Here is a 14,630-nt window from a genome sequence, read left to right as displayed (position 1 = left end):
TCACTACACCTGTGTGCAATAATATCACATATTACATTTAGCCACTGCTGGGGGGTGGCATTGTGACTGGGCCCATAATAAACAAACTTTGTGATGAGCAAACCCTGAACGCTCGTGGAACCAGCGAGCTGCCCGGAGATGGAGAAATCAAAACGCGTGGGCTGAAACACAGAACAGGGGTGGTCCGATGCCCTCCGTGGAGGGTCCTCCCTCCCTCTTGAAACCCCGAAAAAGGACCAGGGGGAGACCTCTCCAAACTCTGGTTTCCTCCCCAGAACTAAACTGTTGGCTTGAAAGAAAAGGCGAGTTTGGAGAGCCCGGCGCTTGCCCTCCCGCGCGCTCTGCCTTCCTCTCCGGTGGGATCAGCGAGGCCTGACGTGGGCAGGCTCTGATTGGCTGGCAGCCGATAGGATCTCGGCGGCCAGCGAATTAAGGCGGAGGAGGGAGGAAGGCGGATCTCATTGCGAGCCCTCCGGCCCTGGCAAACGCCTCTTCCATTCGCACCGAAGCGCGCGCTCTCCTTCTCCCTCGCCTCCATCCAGGGAGCAGGGAAAACGATGGTCGCCGCGTAAACTGCGCCCGCGCGCTTCCCTGACCTTCCAGACTCGTCCTGGGGAGTCTGGCAAAAAGTTCTGGCCTCCCGATCCCTCAGCCCGTGGGCTCCTTCCTCCTCACTGCTTCTCCTTTGGAGCCGTCTGGGTAGCAGGAGGGAACGGCCTGGCTCTGCGCGACCATCTGACTCTTTTGGGGGTGCCGTCCTCTGCTCCGAGACCATGGAGTACACCGCCTCCCCCAAGCCGCAGCTCTCCTCCCGGGCGAACGCCTTCTCCATCGCCGCGCTCATGTCCAGCGGGAGCTCCAAGGAGAAGGAGAGCGCCGAGAGCACCATCAAGCCTCTGGGTGAGTCTCCGGAGAAGGAGGGACGCGCCGTCGGGGGGTCCTCTTCTCCAAGCCCACCTGCTCAGCCTAGAGGGGCTTTCGCCTGAGATGCTGGAGTGATCGCTTGGGGGAATGGAGGGAGGGGGTGATCCTGTCATAGGATCTTAGAAGGGACCCCCAGGGTCATCCAGGCGTAGCCCCTGCAATGCAGGAAAACAGACAGGTTCCTGCTTAGTTTTGCAAATGTGTTAGCAGTTTTAATGCGGTGCCCAGCTCATTGGGCCTTACTCCCTAGTAACTGTGTGTGTGGGCGGGAGGATACGTTTAGAAAGGACAGCTTTCCAAAACAATAATTATTCGTGGGGTGGGAGAATGCCTTTCCTAAACTGGACTGGAGCGTTCAACTTCCCCTTGACTGGGATGTTTTCAAGGATGCCTTCCAGACGTCCAGTGGAAAGTTTTAAAAGGCAACGGAAGCAAACGCTTTTCTAAGTAGCCTGGTAGAACAATTTAAATATCCCGGTGTTAGACGGGGAGTTCCGTGGTTCTTTAAAGGCTGCGATTATCCGACACATCGTTTTCCTTTTAAGAAGAAGCTGGTTTTAGAGGGATCAGATACAGGATCTGGCCCCAGTGCCGTATCTCCGGTCAGAAATAAAAACCAGATACGATTTTGCTAAGTTGAGTTTTCTTGGACTGCTCGTCCTCTCTCCGGGCAAAAGAGGCCATCGATCCGGAAAACAAACTTTTCATCCGAAAACATTGGGGCGCAGCTGTAGTTGTAAAATCAGCCCAAGGACCAGCTGATTAAGTGGGAACCACTTCTCCCCAGTTTGTTCGTACACTTTTTAAACTAGGGAGATAGAGTTGAAGGAGAGGGAGATTCAGCTGAAGTAATTACTAGCAATCAAGATTTTTTTTTAAAAAAAGAAGCCCGAAATTCTGTGAACATTTGCTGCACAGGAGACGACTGCAATCCTGTGCACATTTAGCTGGGAGCAAGTCCCAGGATCCATGGGCAAGCACGTTCAGCTTGGTAGGATTTGCTTCAGGATGAAAATGGGCCCTCCTTTGGAAGGAGTTTGTATTCAAAATAAACTTGTCCCCTGGAATCACTGGGATTCGTAATAGCCAAGGCTGTGATTCTGAATCTGGAAGCCATTAAAAAAATGTAAACCCGACCAATTTCAGATAAATATATTTAGGAGGAGGTGATCATAAGCTAAGGAGTCTGAAAGAAATGGGATTTGCTTTCCAATACAAAGACTCCGTTCACATCCCTTTGAAGCCGAAGGCAAAACTTCGCTGGTCCTGAATTGCAATCCGCAGCAGGGAGCCCATATTTTTGACTGTGATCCTTAAAGCCTCTGAAGTCAATCTGCGCTATCCTACATGGATGGACGTCCCATCCTAAAACATCCCCCCGTTGAGTAAATAAGATTTGCTTTCTGATAAACACGCCAGGACTACAGTTTCATACTCTCTAGTAAAACTTTCCACTTTGACCTGAAAATAAGCCATTTTGATTCGTAAGAGAACTTGCTTCTAATTCCAGAAGTTTAGTGCGTCGACCCAAATACCCAACCCAATTTACCCTGCCTTTTGACACTCGATGTGTATGCTTTTAGGACCCACCTAAGTTATTTCAAACTGTTTTTAAATATTGTGTTTTAATGTTCGAACCCGCCTTTTGGGTTAAGGGCAGGTGATTAATAATGATAATGATAAATAGTGGAGAATGTGAACAGTTTTGTGCGTTTTGTTTTAAATAAGTTTTGTCGACTTGTATTGTACCTCAATTACAGAATATCCTAAGAAAAGAGTAAATATGTATCTGTTCCAAGGACGTTACAAGGAAAATATCAAACAATTATTGCACTGTTTATTTTAAGATACTATTTTGCTGATTTTGACCTTTATAGCACTTTGAGCTTTAGGTACATTATGTATTTAGATCATTTTCTCTTACAGAAGCTTTAACAAAAAATACTTCTCATAAAATCATTGCTCAACTCTTTGTGTGGGTTTCTTTTATGGCTGTTTAAGAAACATTACCCAGAAACCCTTAACTATAAATTTTTTCACACCTCTTCCCTCTGTCAGCTAGCCCACCCTTTAACCATTAATAGAAATAATGCACCTTTAGAAAACTACCTTTTTCTCTTGGTGAAGAATGAAAGGAAGAGCGAGAGTTCTCTCTTTTTATATAATTTTAATTAATTTTTTTTGACAAAACATCCGTCTTACATATAATATATAAAAACCTCTTGGGCATCTTGGCTTGAGACTTCCCTCCTCCTCAACTAATGAATGGTTTTCCTAATTATTCTCTGATATTGCATTTTGTTATTAGGAAGAGCGAGAGTTCTCATTGGCGTTGTTTAAAAAAGGGGTAATTTAAACAGACAAAACAAAAATTCGAAGGCTTTTAAGTACGAGAAAGATGCATTCAGTATAAGCAAAGCGTATGCTTAAGAAACTTTCGTAGAAAATAGAAATCGCTCCCTCATCCCAAACATCGTACTTTAAAGATAATTTTATACTTTATCTTTCTGAGCTTCGGTCACAGCGAATTTGTTTCCGGTTATTTACAGCCTCTTTCCCCCCTGTTCCGAGTATGGACTGGCTCGTGGTTGCATAGACTTGCCTTTGCGCCTGCTTTTAAGAAAATATTACTTCCCGCCTCCCACGGCAGTTTTTAAGTAAAAATGAGCAGAAAGATTCTGGACTGGTTGAAAGAGATTCGGTACGACCATATCCTTGAGTTCTGCTAAACCGACTAAGATGATCACCAAGAGATTGGACCGGGCGGGATCTCGATTTGTTTTGATTCGGTTTCCTTGTTTGGTCCCTTTCTGAGGAAGAAACCGGAGGCCGAGGGCATTGGGTTTTCTCTGGAGCGCGTTCCAAATCGACTCGCTGTAGACACGCCTCGCCTTCTAGCTCCCCTCTTCCTTCTTCCATTGGAAGTGTAGGCCCAACTTGCCGTCTCTTCTGTTCAGCCCATTTCCCAGACTCAACCGCCGAGTCTTGCGCGCCCAGCGGCTGATTAGAGCCAGAGTCACAGATAACGGTTGGCTTTGCTCGGAGGTGGATTCCGGTGCCGTGAACTGGGGGTTACACTTCGATCTAATTCGGTCCATTTAATCCCAATGGGACAGCTCTCTGGGAAATCCATTCTTATGCGTTGGAGCTAGGAGTCACTGTTGAACGTGTGAGACGCAACTTGGCTGTGTTCGCGCCATACACTTAAAGCGCACCCCTCCCCCCAATTAATCCTGGGAACCATAGTTTGCTGGGAACTGTAGTTCTGGGTGTTGGTAAATAACAGTTCCCAGGATTCTTGGCAGCGTGTGCTTTAAAATGCGCGTGAAAGGTTACACCAGGACTGAGAACGAAGACTTAGAACGTCCCTCGAGTGTCTTCGGCACTCTGAATTTAAAAAATCTCTAGATCTCCGTAGGAGAGTGTTATGGGGTATTTTGTGCCACTAGTTTAATCAACTAAAAACTGGCTTTCTAGAGGGTGTCCCGTTGACATAACCGTGCTTAAGAGCGTGACAAAACCACTGAACAACAAAAACCTGACAGAGGTTCCTGCTAAAATCCCAACAAAGCGAGTGCTCTCTTCTTTTCATAGTACTTTTATTTATACATTTATCATAAATATGTGTAACCCGCATTCCATCGATACAGATACCAGGGCGGGGTACGGAACGCGAATCAAACAATTGCTACAAAGCATCCATTGCGTTTAAGTCCCTTGCTGGGAGGTGAGATATTTTAAATGAAGAGTTTGAGATTTCCGGAGGGTGCGATCCTGTGTGGAGGCGTTTATACACCCTGGATCGAGGGAGACGCAGTGATTTCCGTGCAGACTGTTAGAAGTCGGTGAACTTCATCCCAAGAAAAGCCACAACCCACCTGAGCGTTTATCCCTAAATAAACCCCATTTCAAAGGAGCGAGACTGCGTAAAAGCAGAGTTCATTCCTTTCAATGGTGCGTGAAACTACCGGTCAGTTTGCGCCCTGCGGGGAATCTTGGAAGAGTGTTAGGAACAGAGACGTTTTGTCCACCCCCAAGTCTGGATGCATATGTCATCCTTAGTTATGTCCCTTTCCAAACCGTAATTATTTTAATACCACCCTCAATTCCGAAGTTTATACTGGGTCAGTGAGTTGGGCAACCCAGCCACGAAGTTATTTGGATCTGAGCGCACCCTGACTTTGAATAAAGCCCGAGGTTTTACATCTGTCCGATCCCTCTGAAGCTGAAATATTTATCCTGAATAAAGGGGTCGAGAATCAGGCTTTTTCTCCCCACCCCTCCTTGACTTTATTCCAAGGTTACAACACAGCTTTGCCCACTGCCATAATATCACAGAATGATCACTCCAATCCTCAGTTCTACACCACTGTCAGGATCAGGCTTCGAGCCTGCCTTATGAGACCTGGACAATTAGACAACTGGAAGTAGATTCCACTGAATTGAATGGGGTTTTCGCTTGGGATGGCAGCGCACATCTTACGTGCTCCAAACCTGCGCATATTTCCTTGGGAAGGAAATCTCAGCCGTTTTTAACATCTCAGGGAGTCGCAACCTTTCACTGGGCTAATCCGGTTGGAAACAAGTATCTGACAATTGGTGGTGTGTGTTTTCTGGCATTTAGTGGGTGAAATGCTTGGGATTAGTCTCCGGCTGGTGCGGCCCCGAATTTTGGCACAGGATGCGTCCTGTGAGTTGGTTGGGAATGGGCCGCCGGCGTCGCTGGTCCGATCCTGCCCATCTGGGACCAGTTCTATTTTGGGTTTCCCTTCCATAGCGCGCCGCTCGCTTCGGACGCCAGCTGGATAAAGTCTCCCTCCACCGCCAACCACCACGAAGCCCCTCAAGTGGTTTCTTTATTTAAGGGCGGCGATAATCGGGGCATTTAGACAGGCTCCCTGCCTTCAAAGTAACTGGGCCCTTATCAGTTGGCTTCCAACAGCGCCGAGGCGCGCGACCAGCAGGAGAAGCTCTCCTGCGCAAGCCTCCTGAGCACATTTGAGAAAAATTCCCGGTGGATGCTGGCCCCTGGACTGGATTTAACAAGCAGCTGCTAAGAGGGGGCCCGGGGCTTTACAATGCAATCAAATTTAAGCCTACTCAGAAGTAAGCCCCTTCGAGTTCAGTGGGGCTTACTCCCAGGTAAGTGGACGTGGGGTTACATCCTGAGAGTTTTAGAATTAAGATCTGGTTTTAGCTAAAGCACAATCGAGCCTCTCTCGCCTCCATCCCGACTGCGCACAAACCACTAGATCCCGATTTTCTGGATGCAGCTGGGGCGTTGGGGGGGGGATCTCTGACTTACTTTCTCCAGCTGGATCAGTTTCCTTCGCATTTCTTCTCCAGTTTATGGCACCTGAACTCTAGACTTGTGCGGAACGTGAGGCTTGCTCGCGATGCCTACATCTGATAGCGCCCCACGGGGAGTTACAACGCCAGGAGGTCAAGCGATGACTTTATTTCCCGCTCGGTCCCCTCGCCTGATGAAAATGGGGGTTTCTTTGGAAACAGCCTCTCTCCAGGCGGAGGGACTGGAGAAAGAAATCCAATCAGAAGAACTTGTGATCACTTTGGAAGACTGATCAGGACGATCAGAAGCCGCAGAGTGTTTGGAGGCAGTTTTCCCTCTAGACTTGGGAAGGTTCCCAAATCTGTGGTCCTTTTCCCTACCTATATCTTAATATTTATATGCTGCTTCTCCATCAAGTTCTAGCCCCCCCCTTGCTTTTATCCTCGCTACAACCCTGTGAGGTAAGTTAAACTGAGAGGTAAGTACCGGCCCAACGCCACCCAACCTGGTCCCAGCATGGCACTCCAAGTATAGGTGCCAACTCCATGGGGCTCTGGGTGCCCGAGCAACCACAAAATTCCCCATGAAGGGGCTGGACGGGCACCCACAAATGTCCATGCCAGCACCATGCATGCTGCCTGACGCCCACGGGCCTGGACGCCCACAGTCACAGGGCCAACTTGGCACTCCTGACTCCAAGAATTCATTTCACTAGTAACTGACAACCATTTAATTTCAGTTACCCTTTGCAGGTAGAAGCAAGCCACAATAGAGAGATGCTCTGCTACCTATTTTATGTAGTTCTTTTGTTGATCACAAGTTGGGGCAGGATCCAGTCAAGAAGCGCGAACCTAAACATGTTTATTCACAGAAGGCTCAGCGAGAGCTACTCCAAGGAGAATGTCCAGCCCCTCGTGAAATCCCCTTTGAACACAGTGGGAGGGAGGGAGGCCTGTGAACTACATGTTTAGTCGGAGGTAAATCCTATTAAGTTCAATGGGGCTTATTCCCAGGTAAGTGTGCCTGGGATTTCAGGCTCAAGGTGCGATCCTAGGCTTGGTCTCACAGAATGCAACGAGGCTTACTCCCAAGGAGATGCTAAAGGATTAGCAGCCTGCGCTTTCTATTGAAATCCAAGGAAAGAAGTAAAAGTGCTTTGAATTTTGGGAAGGTTAGCTGGGCCCCATGGTGTTTCACCCGTTGTTTGCAACCAGATGCAAGTCCTGTACCTATTTTCTTGGGAGGAAGCCCAACTGAGTAGACTTGCATAGGAATGCGCTGTCGTTGGGGAAGGGGCGGGCGGGAAAGCCGTTTAAACTCATCCTGAATAAATAGAAAAACGCCTACGGAGTTCAAAGGTACTTCCTTTCTTCCAAGTAAGCAGGGTCGTTAAAAAATAAATAAATTGCACCCCCTAAAAAGATCCGCGTCTTTGATTGCAAATCATCTCTCTTTCCCTTGGTGTCATCTACACAAAGTCTTTTGAGCTAAAACCTTTCTGGTCGCGTTGCACGGTAATAAATGTTTTCAAGGACGGAGCTTTGTGCCACACTTCGAGGTGCTAGGCCTCAGTGAGGAGGCAAACCTCTAAATCTTTAGGTGGCAAGGGAAAGCTCACTGACAATGCTCCAAGATAAATAAATAAACATACACTGCGAAAACGGAATGCCAGAGCAAGTCTGGAAGGTTGACGCGCTAGTTTTTTATTTGCAGGGTTGTTTTTAAATGAAGAGCATTCATTCATTCATTCATTCATTCAGGTGAACCCCGAGTACAAGCCTGAAGCAGAGAGAAGTGTAGGCTTGGTGGGGAAAAGGAAAATTGGGGAAAATAATTTTCTGTTCCCTCCCCACTCCTCCTTTCCGGGGGGGAAAAATGAGAGTGAGAACGAGAGTAAAATTTGATTCCCTTTCCTTGTCTACTCTCCAATTGTTCAGAAACTAATAGGTGGGAGGAACGGACAAACTGGGGGGTGGGGGAGACACAACCCAGCTCCCGCGCGCAATCTTTTTCGTTTTCTCCCAGGCCTTCACATCTAAAGTGAAGCGGGTGAAACACAGGTTTCTTGCCACAGAAAGCAAGTGGCCAGCGTTCTTGTACTTGCTTGCAAAACATTGTCCGTGGCGCGCTTCGAGAGGGGGCAAAGCCGTTCCGGGCGGCGGCTGCGAGGCAACCGACAAGTTCTCTCTTCCCCGTTCTCTCTTCTGAAATCTTGAGAACAAGACGCGATGGAAATCAGGAGGCGGCGGCAGCGGAGAAAGCTCTCCAGACGCAACACTTTCGCTGCGCTTTGATTGCTTTTACCTGCCAATTGCGGTGACTGTGTGTAGCCGGCTCCCTGCCTAAAAGCGCCGGAATGCCTCTGCTGTTGCTGTGCGTAAAACGCAGGGCGGTAGGGAGTTTAAAAACCTCTGCCGCTTGAGAAATTCAGGGGGCTTAATGTCGCGGGATCCTGGCCGCAGTTTTCAAGCCTCCGCTTTCCCAAAGGGGCCGTAAGTTCATATGAGTGAGGGAAGAGACAGGCAGACGGAAAAGAGACCCCAAGATAGTCTTGGATCGGCTATAGCCACGACGATCTCTCCAATTTAGTGCGCGCCGTTTTCCTTTGCGGGAGTTCAGGACCTTTCTGCGGGCGCATCAGTTCCCCTCCTGGTTATTATTGGCTTTCTGCTGGAATCCTTCCTAGTGTTTGTCAGGTTCACCTCTCTGCTCCTCCTGGCAGCAGGCTGACTTGCTTTTCCATTTTTGCTCTGCTGTGGTGACTCGATTATTCACCAGGAGCAGGGATCTCACTCCGTCGTCGCCCTTTCTCTCTGTCCCATTTGCAGAGCAATTCGTGGAGAAGTCGTCTTGCTCCCAAACGCTCGGCGACTTGCCCGCTTTGGAAACGCCGCCGGGGGATTTCAGCAGCGCCAGCCCCTCTTCCCTGTGCACCGAGCCCCTCATTCCCACCACCCCCATCGTTCCCAGCGAGGAGATGGCCAAGATCTCCTGCAGCCTGGAGACCAAGGACCTCTGGGACAAATTCCACGACCTGGGCACCGAGATGATCATCACCAAATCGGGAAGGTAAGGCTATACCTTCAAAGAAATCGGTTACATTTTGGCACCACAATCCACAGTTGGACAGTGCCTTCGTTAGGACTAACCAAAAAGTCACAAAATAGTGACGAGTTTTGGTTGGTGGTCCTAAGCAAGGCATTAGCTGCGTGTGAGATTTGGGGGAGATGTTGCTTCAGCACAACTGCTTTTGCTTATTTGTTGTTCAAAATTCAATGGAGCAACTGAAAGGAAAGAGGGGTGAGAACAGAAGTGCACAGGGCGAAAAAGTTGACTCAGAAGTCTGGGAAAGGGGTAGTTTATCACCAGCCAGCGTGCAAAGCTGTGGATTTATCCAGCCCGTGCTTCAGGCATCTGGATTGTGCTAGAAAAGCTTCATTTACGCAGAAAAAGGTGCTGATCTGCTCCTCTCCGCTTCCACGCCTCATTGCTAAAAATACTGAGTTTGAGGTGTTGTCAGATGACATGAAGGTTCATGTCCTCTTTTTTCCTTTTTGATCTGCGATGGCTGTTTAACACATGCATGTCATGGGTTGAATGTTGGGGTCTCCAAGTGATGCGCCTGCCACTGTAACATTAGACCACTTGAAGTATTTGCTTGTAATCTGCACCTAAAGGTTATTAATATCAGACTAATAGTTAGAACGAGAATTTTATGCTTCCTTTTATTTTGACGTGAGGGAACAGCTGTAGAATACTAACTATACAAACTGCTGCAGTGCAAAAACCAGCTTTGGGATATTGTCTGGGCCTGTTTGTTTCATTTTGTTTTAGGCTGCAATCCTGCACCCACTTACTTGGGAGTAAGTCCTATTGAACGCAATGGTACTTACTTCTAAGTAGGATTACATTGTAGTGCATGAGCAGTACTTGATAAGCTTAGGATGGAGTAAAAAAATTGTGTGCCTTCATTTGAAATCTGTAAAATAACCAGTAATTTTTTTCAAACAAACCTACATTAATATAATTTATGGATTAATGCTATTTTCAGAAGGGTCACCAAATCAGTCTGTTGTAGCAGAAACAAAAACAGAAAAGGCTTGCAGCACCTTAAGGTAAAGGTAAAGGGACCCCTGACCATTAGGTCCAGTCGTGACCGACTCTGGGGTTGCGGCGCTCATCTCACTTTACTGGCCGAGGGAGCCGGCGTACAACTTCCGGGTCATGTGGCCAGCATGACTAAGCCGCTTCTGGCAAACCAGAGCAGCGCACGGAAATGCCGTTTACCTTCCCGCTGGAGCGACCCCTATTTATCTACTTGCACTCTGACGTGCTTTCGAAATGCTAGGTTGGGCAGGGACCGAGCAACGGGAGCTCACCCCATTGCGGGGATTCGAACCGTCGACCTTCTGATCAGCAAGCCCTAGGCTCTGTGGTTTAACCCACAGCGCCACCCACATCCCGTACAGCAGCACCTTAAAGATGACCTCAATTTACTGTGACGTGAGCTTTTGGGGACTAAAGTCCAATTTGTGCAGTATATGAGTATATGAATCAGCCTCTACAGCTAATAAGCAGAGGACCCCATCCATAATAGGCATAAAATTGCTGTGTATTTAGGGGGCTTTGTAACACTGGAATCTGCCTATTATGAAATCAGCCCATTGGCCCATCCAGCTCAGTACTGCCTACACTGACTGACAGCTGCTCTCTAGGTTTCAGGCAGGGGTTTCACCCAGTCCCACATGGAGATGTTAGGATACTGAATCTTGGACCTTCTGCGCTCAAAGGAAATGCTCACCCTCATTTCTTCCTTGTTTTCATTTCTGCCAATAATTTGCACATTCCACACACCCCGTATAAAAATAATTAAATTACAAAATTTCCTTAAGCCAAAACCCATGGCTTAAAAAGGGGGAAATTGTAGTTGTTGTTTGTTTTAAAAGCTTTTCTTGGTTACCCCATTCTTAGTGTCCTTTGCAGAAGTCCCACCCAAACCTAAAAGCTCTAAAGTTAATCAGATTTGGGAAAGCCTGTCTGAGGATTTAGGATTCTAGTTTCGTTCTTCTCATAAACACTCAAAAGTGAGTTCCCTCCCTCTTCCTGGACCTTTCCAGATTACAGTTTCCTTAAGGCTATTTTACACAAAGGAAATCTGGATTTAACACAGACCTATACAAAACTCAGCCGGGACCTGCAACCAAGCTCATCTTCTTGTTGACGTACGCATATTTATCACACTATATACTTAAAATATAACTTGTTCTCTCAATGAAAGCAGTATATATGAAGGCAGTGGTGGGAACTTTGCACTTTCCCATTGACAAAATATTGTTCCGTAAGCGCTGGGAAAATGCCATTGTCGCAACAGGAACTATGAAAAGAACTGTCACGATCCCATGCAACTCTTGAGCAACAACTCTGAGTTTACCACACTATTTCATCTTTTTAGACCTATAATGCTTTGAGTGTTTACCCAGAAGAAAGCTCCAGTAAGCTCAGTGGGGTTTCCTCCCCAAAAAGTGCATCTAAGGGCTTGTGAAATCACTAGCGAGTGACACAACCCCTCTTCCACGCTGCATCATTTTGTGATATTTTACAGGTTCCTATTTGCTTAGTTCATTGGACTGCTTCTTTATTGTCCCATTTAACATGGGAGTGCTTAAACAATTCAGAAATAGCCATTAACACCTGCAAGGCTGCTTTTTTTTTTACAATACCACAATTTCATGCCATTTCATGTGGAAAGGAGGAATATAAATTGGAAACACATAGCTAAAATTCCCCTTGATTTTTTTTAAAAAAGTTAGCTCTTAGGTAATGGCATGCACATTTTATTTTTTAAAAAACAGATCACCTTTCATCCTGACTGGTTCCTGGGCAGATGATAGATACAACACTATTACATTTATCAACACCACAATATTCTTCATAACAATATACAGTGGTACCTGGGTTACAGATGCTTCAGGTTACAGACACTTCAGGTTACAGACTCCGCTAACCCAGAAATAGTACCTGGGGTTAAGAACTTTGCTTCAGGATAAGAACAAAAATAATGCAGCGGCGGCAGTGGGAGGCCCCATTAGCTAAAGTGGTACCTCAGGTTAAGAACAGTTTCAGGTTAAGAATGGACCTCTGGAACGAATTAAGTTCTTAACCTGAGGTACCACTGTATTTGAGAGCAAACACGGGTGGTCCTCATCTCTATGGTGGCTTTTTTAAAAGGATGACCTAAATTAACTCTAGCCTTAATGCTTTTGAAGTGGGAATAAAATAGTGTGCCAACAGCATATCTGTAGCACTAAGGGAGAAAACCATTACAGTGGTACCTCGGGTTACATACGCTTCAGGTTACAGACGCTGCTAACCCAGAAATAGTGCCTCGGGTTAAGAACTTTGCTTCAGGATGAGAACAGAAATCACACGGTGGAGGCGTGGCGGCAGCAGTGGGAAGCCCCATTAGCTAAAGTGGTGCTTCAGGTTAAGAACAGTTTCAGGTTAAGAATGGACCTCCGGAATGAATTAAGTTCTTAACCAGAGGTACCCCTGTATTTACTTTGGATATGATGCAGAATGGAAGTATGACCAACTTTTAATTCGGCAACACATCTAAAAACCTGGAGGCATATGTATTTTTCCACTCTCTAGGTTAGGATGTGCAGTGAGATGCCTCAATTCGCAAGCTTGCTGTCCTATCCAAAGCCATGACTGCTGTTTATTATACTAATTTTCACTCTTCTCCCATATAGCCTCCATTCTGCTTGTTGCTTCCTTGCTCTATTTCCCCCATTGAGCTCCACACAACCAGAGGATTCCATTCCATTGTGTTCCTACGGATCTACAGTTGCGGTTTTTACACCTCCTTCCACTTGCAGCCTCACCCTGCGCTGGAAGGGACATGACAAGTCTTCTTACATGACTCTCTTTCTTTAACTGCCTGGGAGCTGCATGTGGCTGTCAAGCTGCAGTTTAAAATGCATTTTAAATGTTTAAAATGCGGAGTGGATTCAGTCAATGTATATTTGTAGGGAGATATGGATTGTTTTAAATATCCCCAAACAAAGATATACAGAAAATGCTTGGAATTTCCCCGTCTCTCTGGTAGGCTAGGCTTATAATGTCTGTTTCTGATCAGTTTCAAAGGGGCTGTTTTCTCTGGTCCCTTATTTATATATTCACCATCTTGTTTGCTTCTGTCTGTTTCAGAAGAATGTTTCCGACCATTAGGGTTTCCTTTTCGGGCGTGGACCCGGAAGCCAAGTTCATTGTGCTGATGGATATCGTTCCAGTGGACAATAAGCGGTACCGATATGCCTACCACAGGTCCTCCTGGCTGGTTGCTGGCAAAGCGGACCCCCCTCTGCCTGCAAGGTCAGTTCATGTGCAAGTCATATCCATTACACACACACACCCTCAAATCTCGGCTGTGAATCCTCAGTGTTGCTTTGTAAATACTGGGGTAAGACCAAGAACTGACAACTGCTGAAAGCAATGGTCAGGAATACAAAATCCTTGATAGGAGCCAAAAGTTCTGTGCATTCCAAAGTTGGACAGTCTGCAGCCTTATGGCTGCATTTCATAGAATCATAGAATCATAGAATCGTAGAGTTGGAAGAGACCACAAGGGCCATCGAGTCCAACCCCCTGCCAAGCAGGAAACACCATCAGAGCACTCCTGACATATGGTTGTCAAGCCTCTGCTTAAAGACCTCCAAAGAAGGAGACTCCACCACACTCCTTGGCAGCAAATTCCACTGTCGAACGGCTCTTATTGTCAGGATGTATTGTCCTAATGTTTAGGTGGAATCTTCTTTCTTGTAGTTTGGAACCATTGCTCCGTGTCCGCTTCTCTGGAGCAGCCCTTGGTCTAATGTTATGTGGCCCTTGGTTCAATTTTATGCAGGTGGCAAGGAGGAGGAAAGCTGGAAGGAAAGGGGGTGAGAGAAAATGAGGTGGCTGCAACTAATTTTAGCCCTAGCCAAGCCCACTTTTGACTCCTGTTCCACACACCACTGGTTTGCAGCCCTTGACAGATTACTTCCAAGGAAATTTCCCCAAGGGTTGTCCATTCCTGCTGTATTGTTGAGCTTTTTTTATAGGAACCCCCCCCAAAAAAATTTTGAGCAGTGTATGGCAGTGTGCATGATCCAGCTAAATGCAAGCAGATTTTAAAAGGAGAGTTGCACACCGCCCCCCACAAATCCTAGGTGTGAGCTAATCAAAGTAAAAAACAGGTTCTATTAACATTGGCTTAATCATGACCAGAGATCTTAAGGATTTGCTGCCCTACCCCTCCAAAAACTTTGCAAAAGTTTTAGTGCCAAACAGTTTAAATGGCCCTTTAAATATATGCATTATTTTCTTCTTGCTACAATACTTTCCACTCTTTAACTTCAAAGAAATCCAGGCATCT

General features: G+C 46.6%; 1 protein-coding gene and 1 long non-coding RNA gene across 3 annotated transcripts in view; one reads left to right on the top strand and one right to left on the bottom strand.

Moving 5' to 3' along the window:
• The window catches only part of LOC309326292, a 300,370-nt gene that overhangs the window by 194,076 nt on the left and 91,664 nt on the right, over positions 1-14,630 (bottom strand). The window lies entirely within an intron of this gene.
• TBX20 (T-box transcription factor 20) overlaps positions 481-14,630 on the top strand; it is a 41,920-nt gene continuing 27,770 nt past the window's right edge. Inside the window, exons 1-3 of one of the 2 annotated variants that reach the window (XM_081834821.1) lie at positions 481-900; positions 9,043-9,283; positions 13,424-13,588. In XM_081834821.1, the coding sequence (XP_081690947.1) occupies positions 774-900; positions 9,043-9,283; positions 13,424-13,588 (533 nt within the window). In that variant the 5' untranslated portion in view covers positions 481-773. Of the gene's footprint in view, positions 901-5,908; positions 6,067-9,042; positions 9,284-13,423; positions 13,589-14,630 lie in introns of those variants that run through there. The other variant, XM_081834822.1, reaches the window with a different exon arrangement.

The sequence above is a fragment of the Podarcis erhardii genome (genome assembly GCF_964252035.2).
Source record: "Podarcis erhardii genome assembly, chromosome: 12".
In the NCBI taxonomy this organism is placed as follows: Eukaryota; Metazoa; Chordata; class Lepidosauria; order Squamata; family Lacertidae; genus Podarcis; species Podarcis erhardii.
This window is presented reverse-complemented; position numbering and strand designations above follow the sequence as displayed.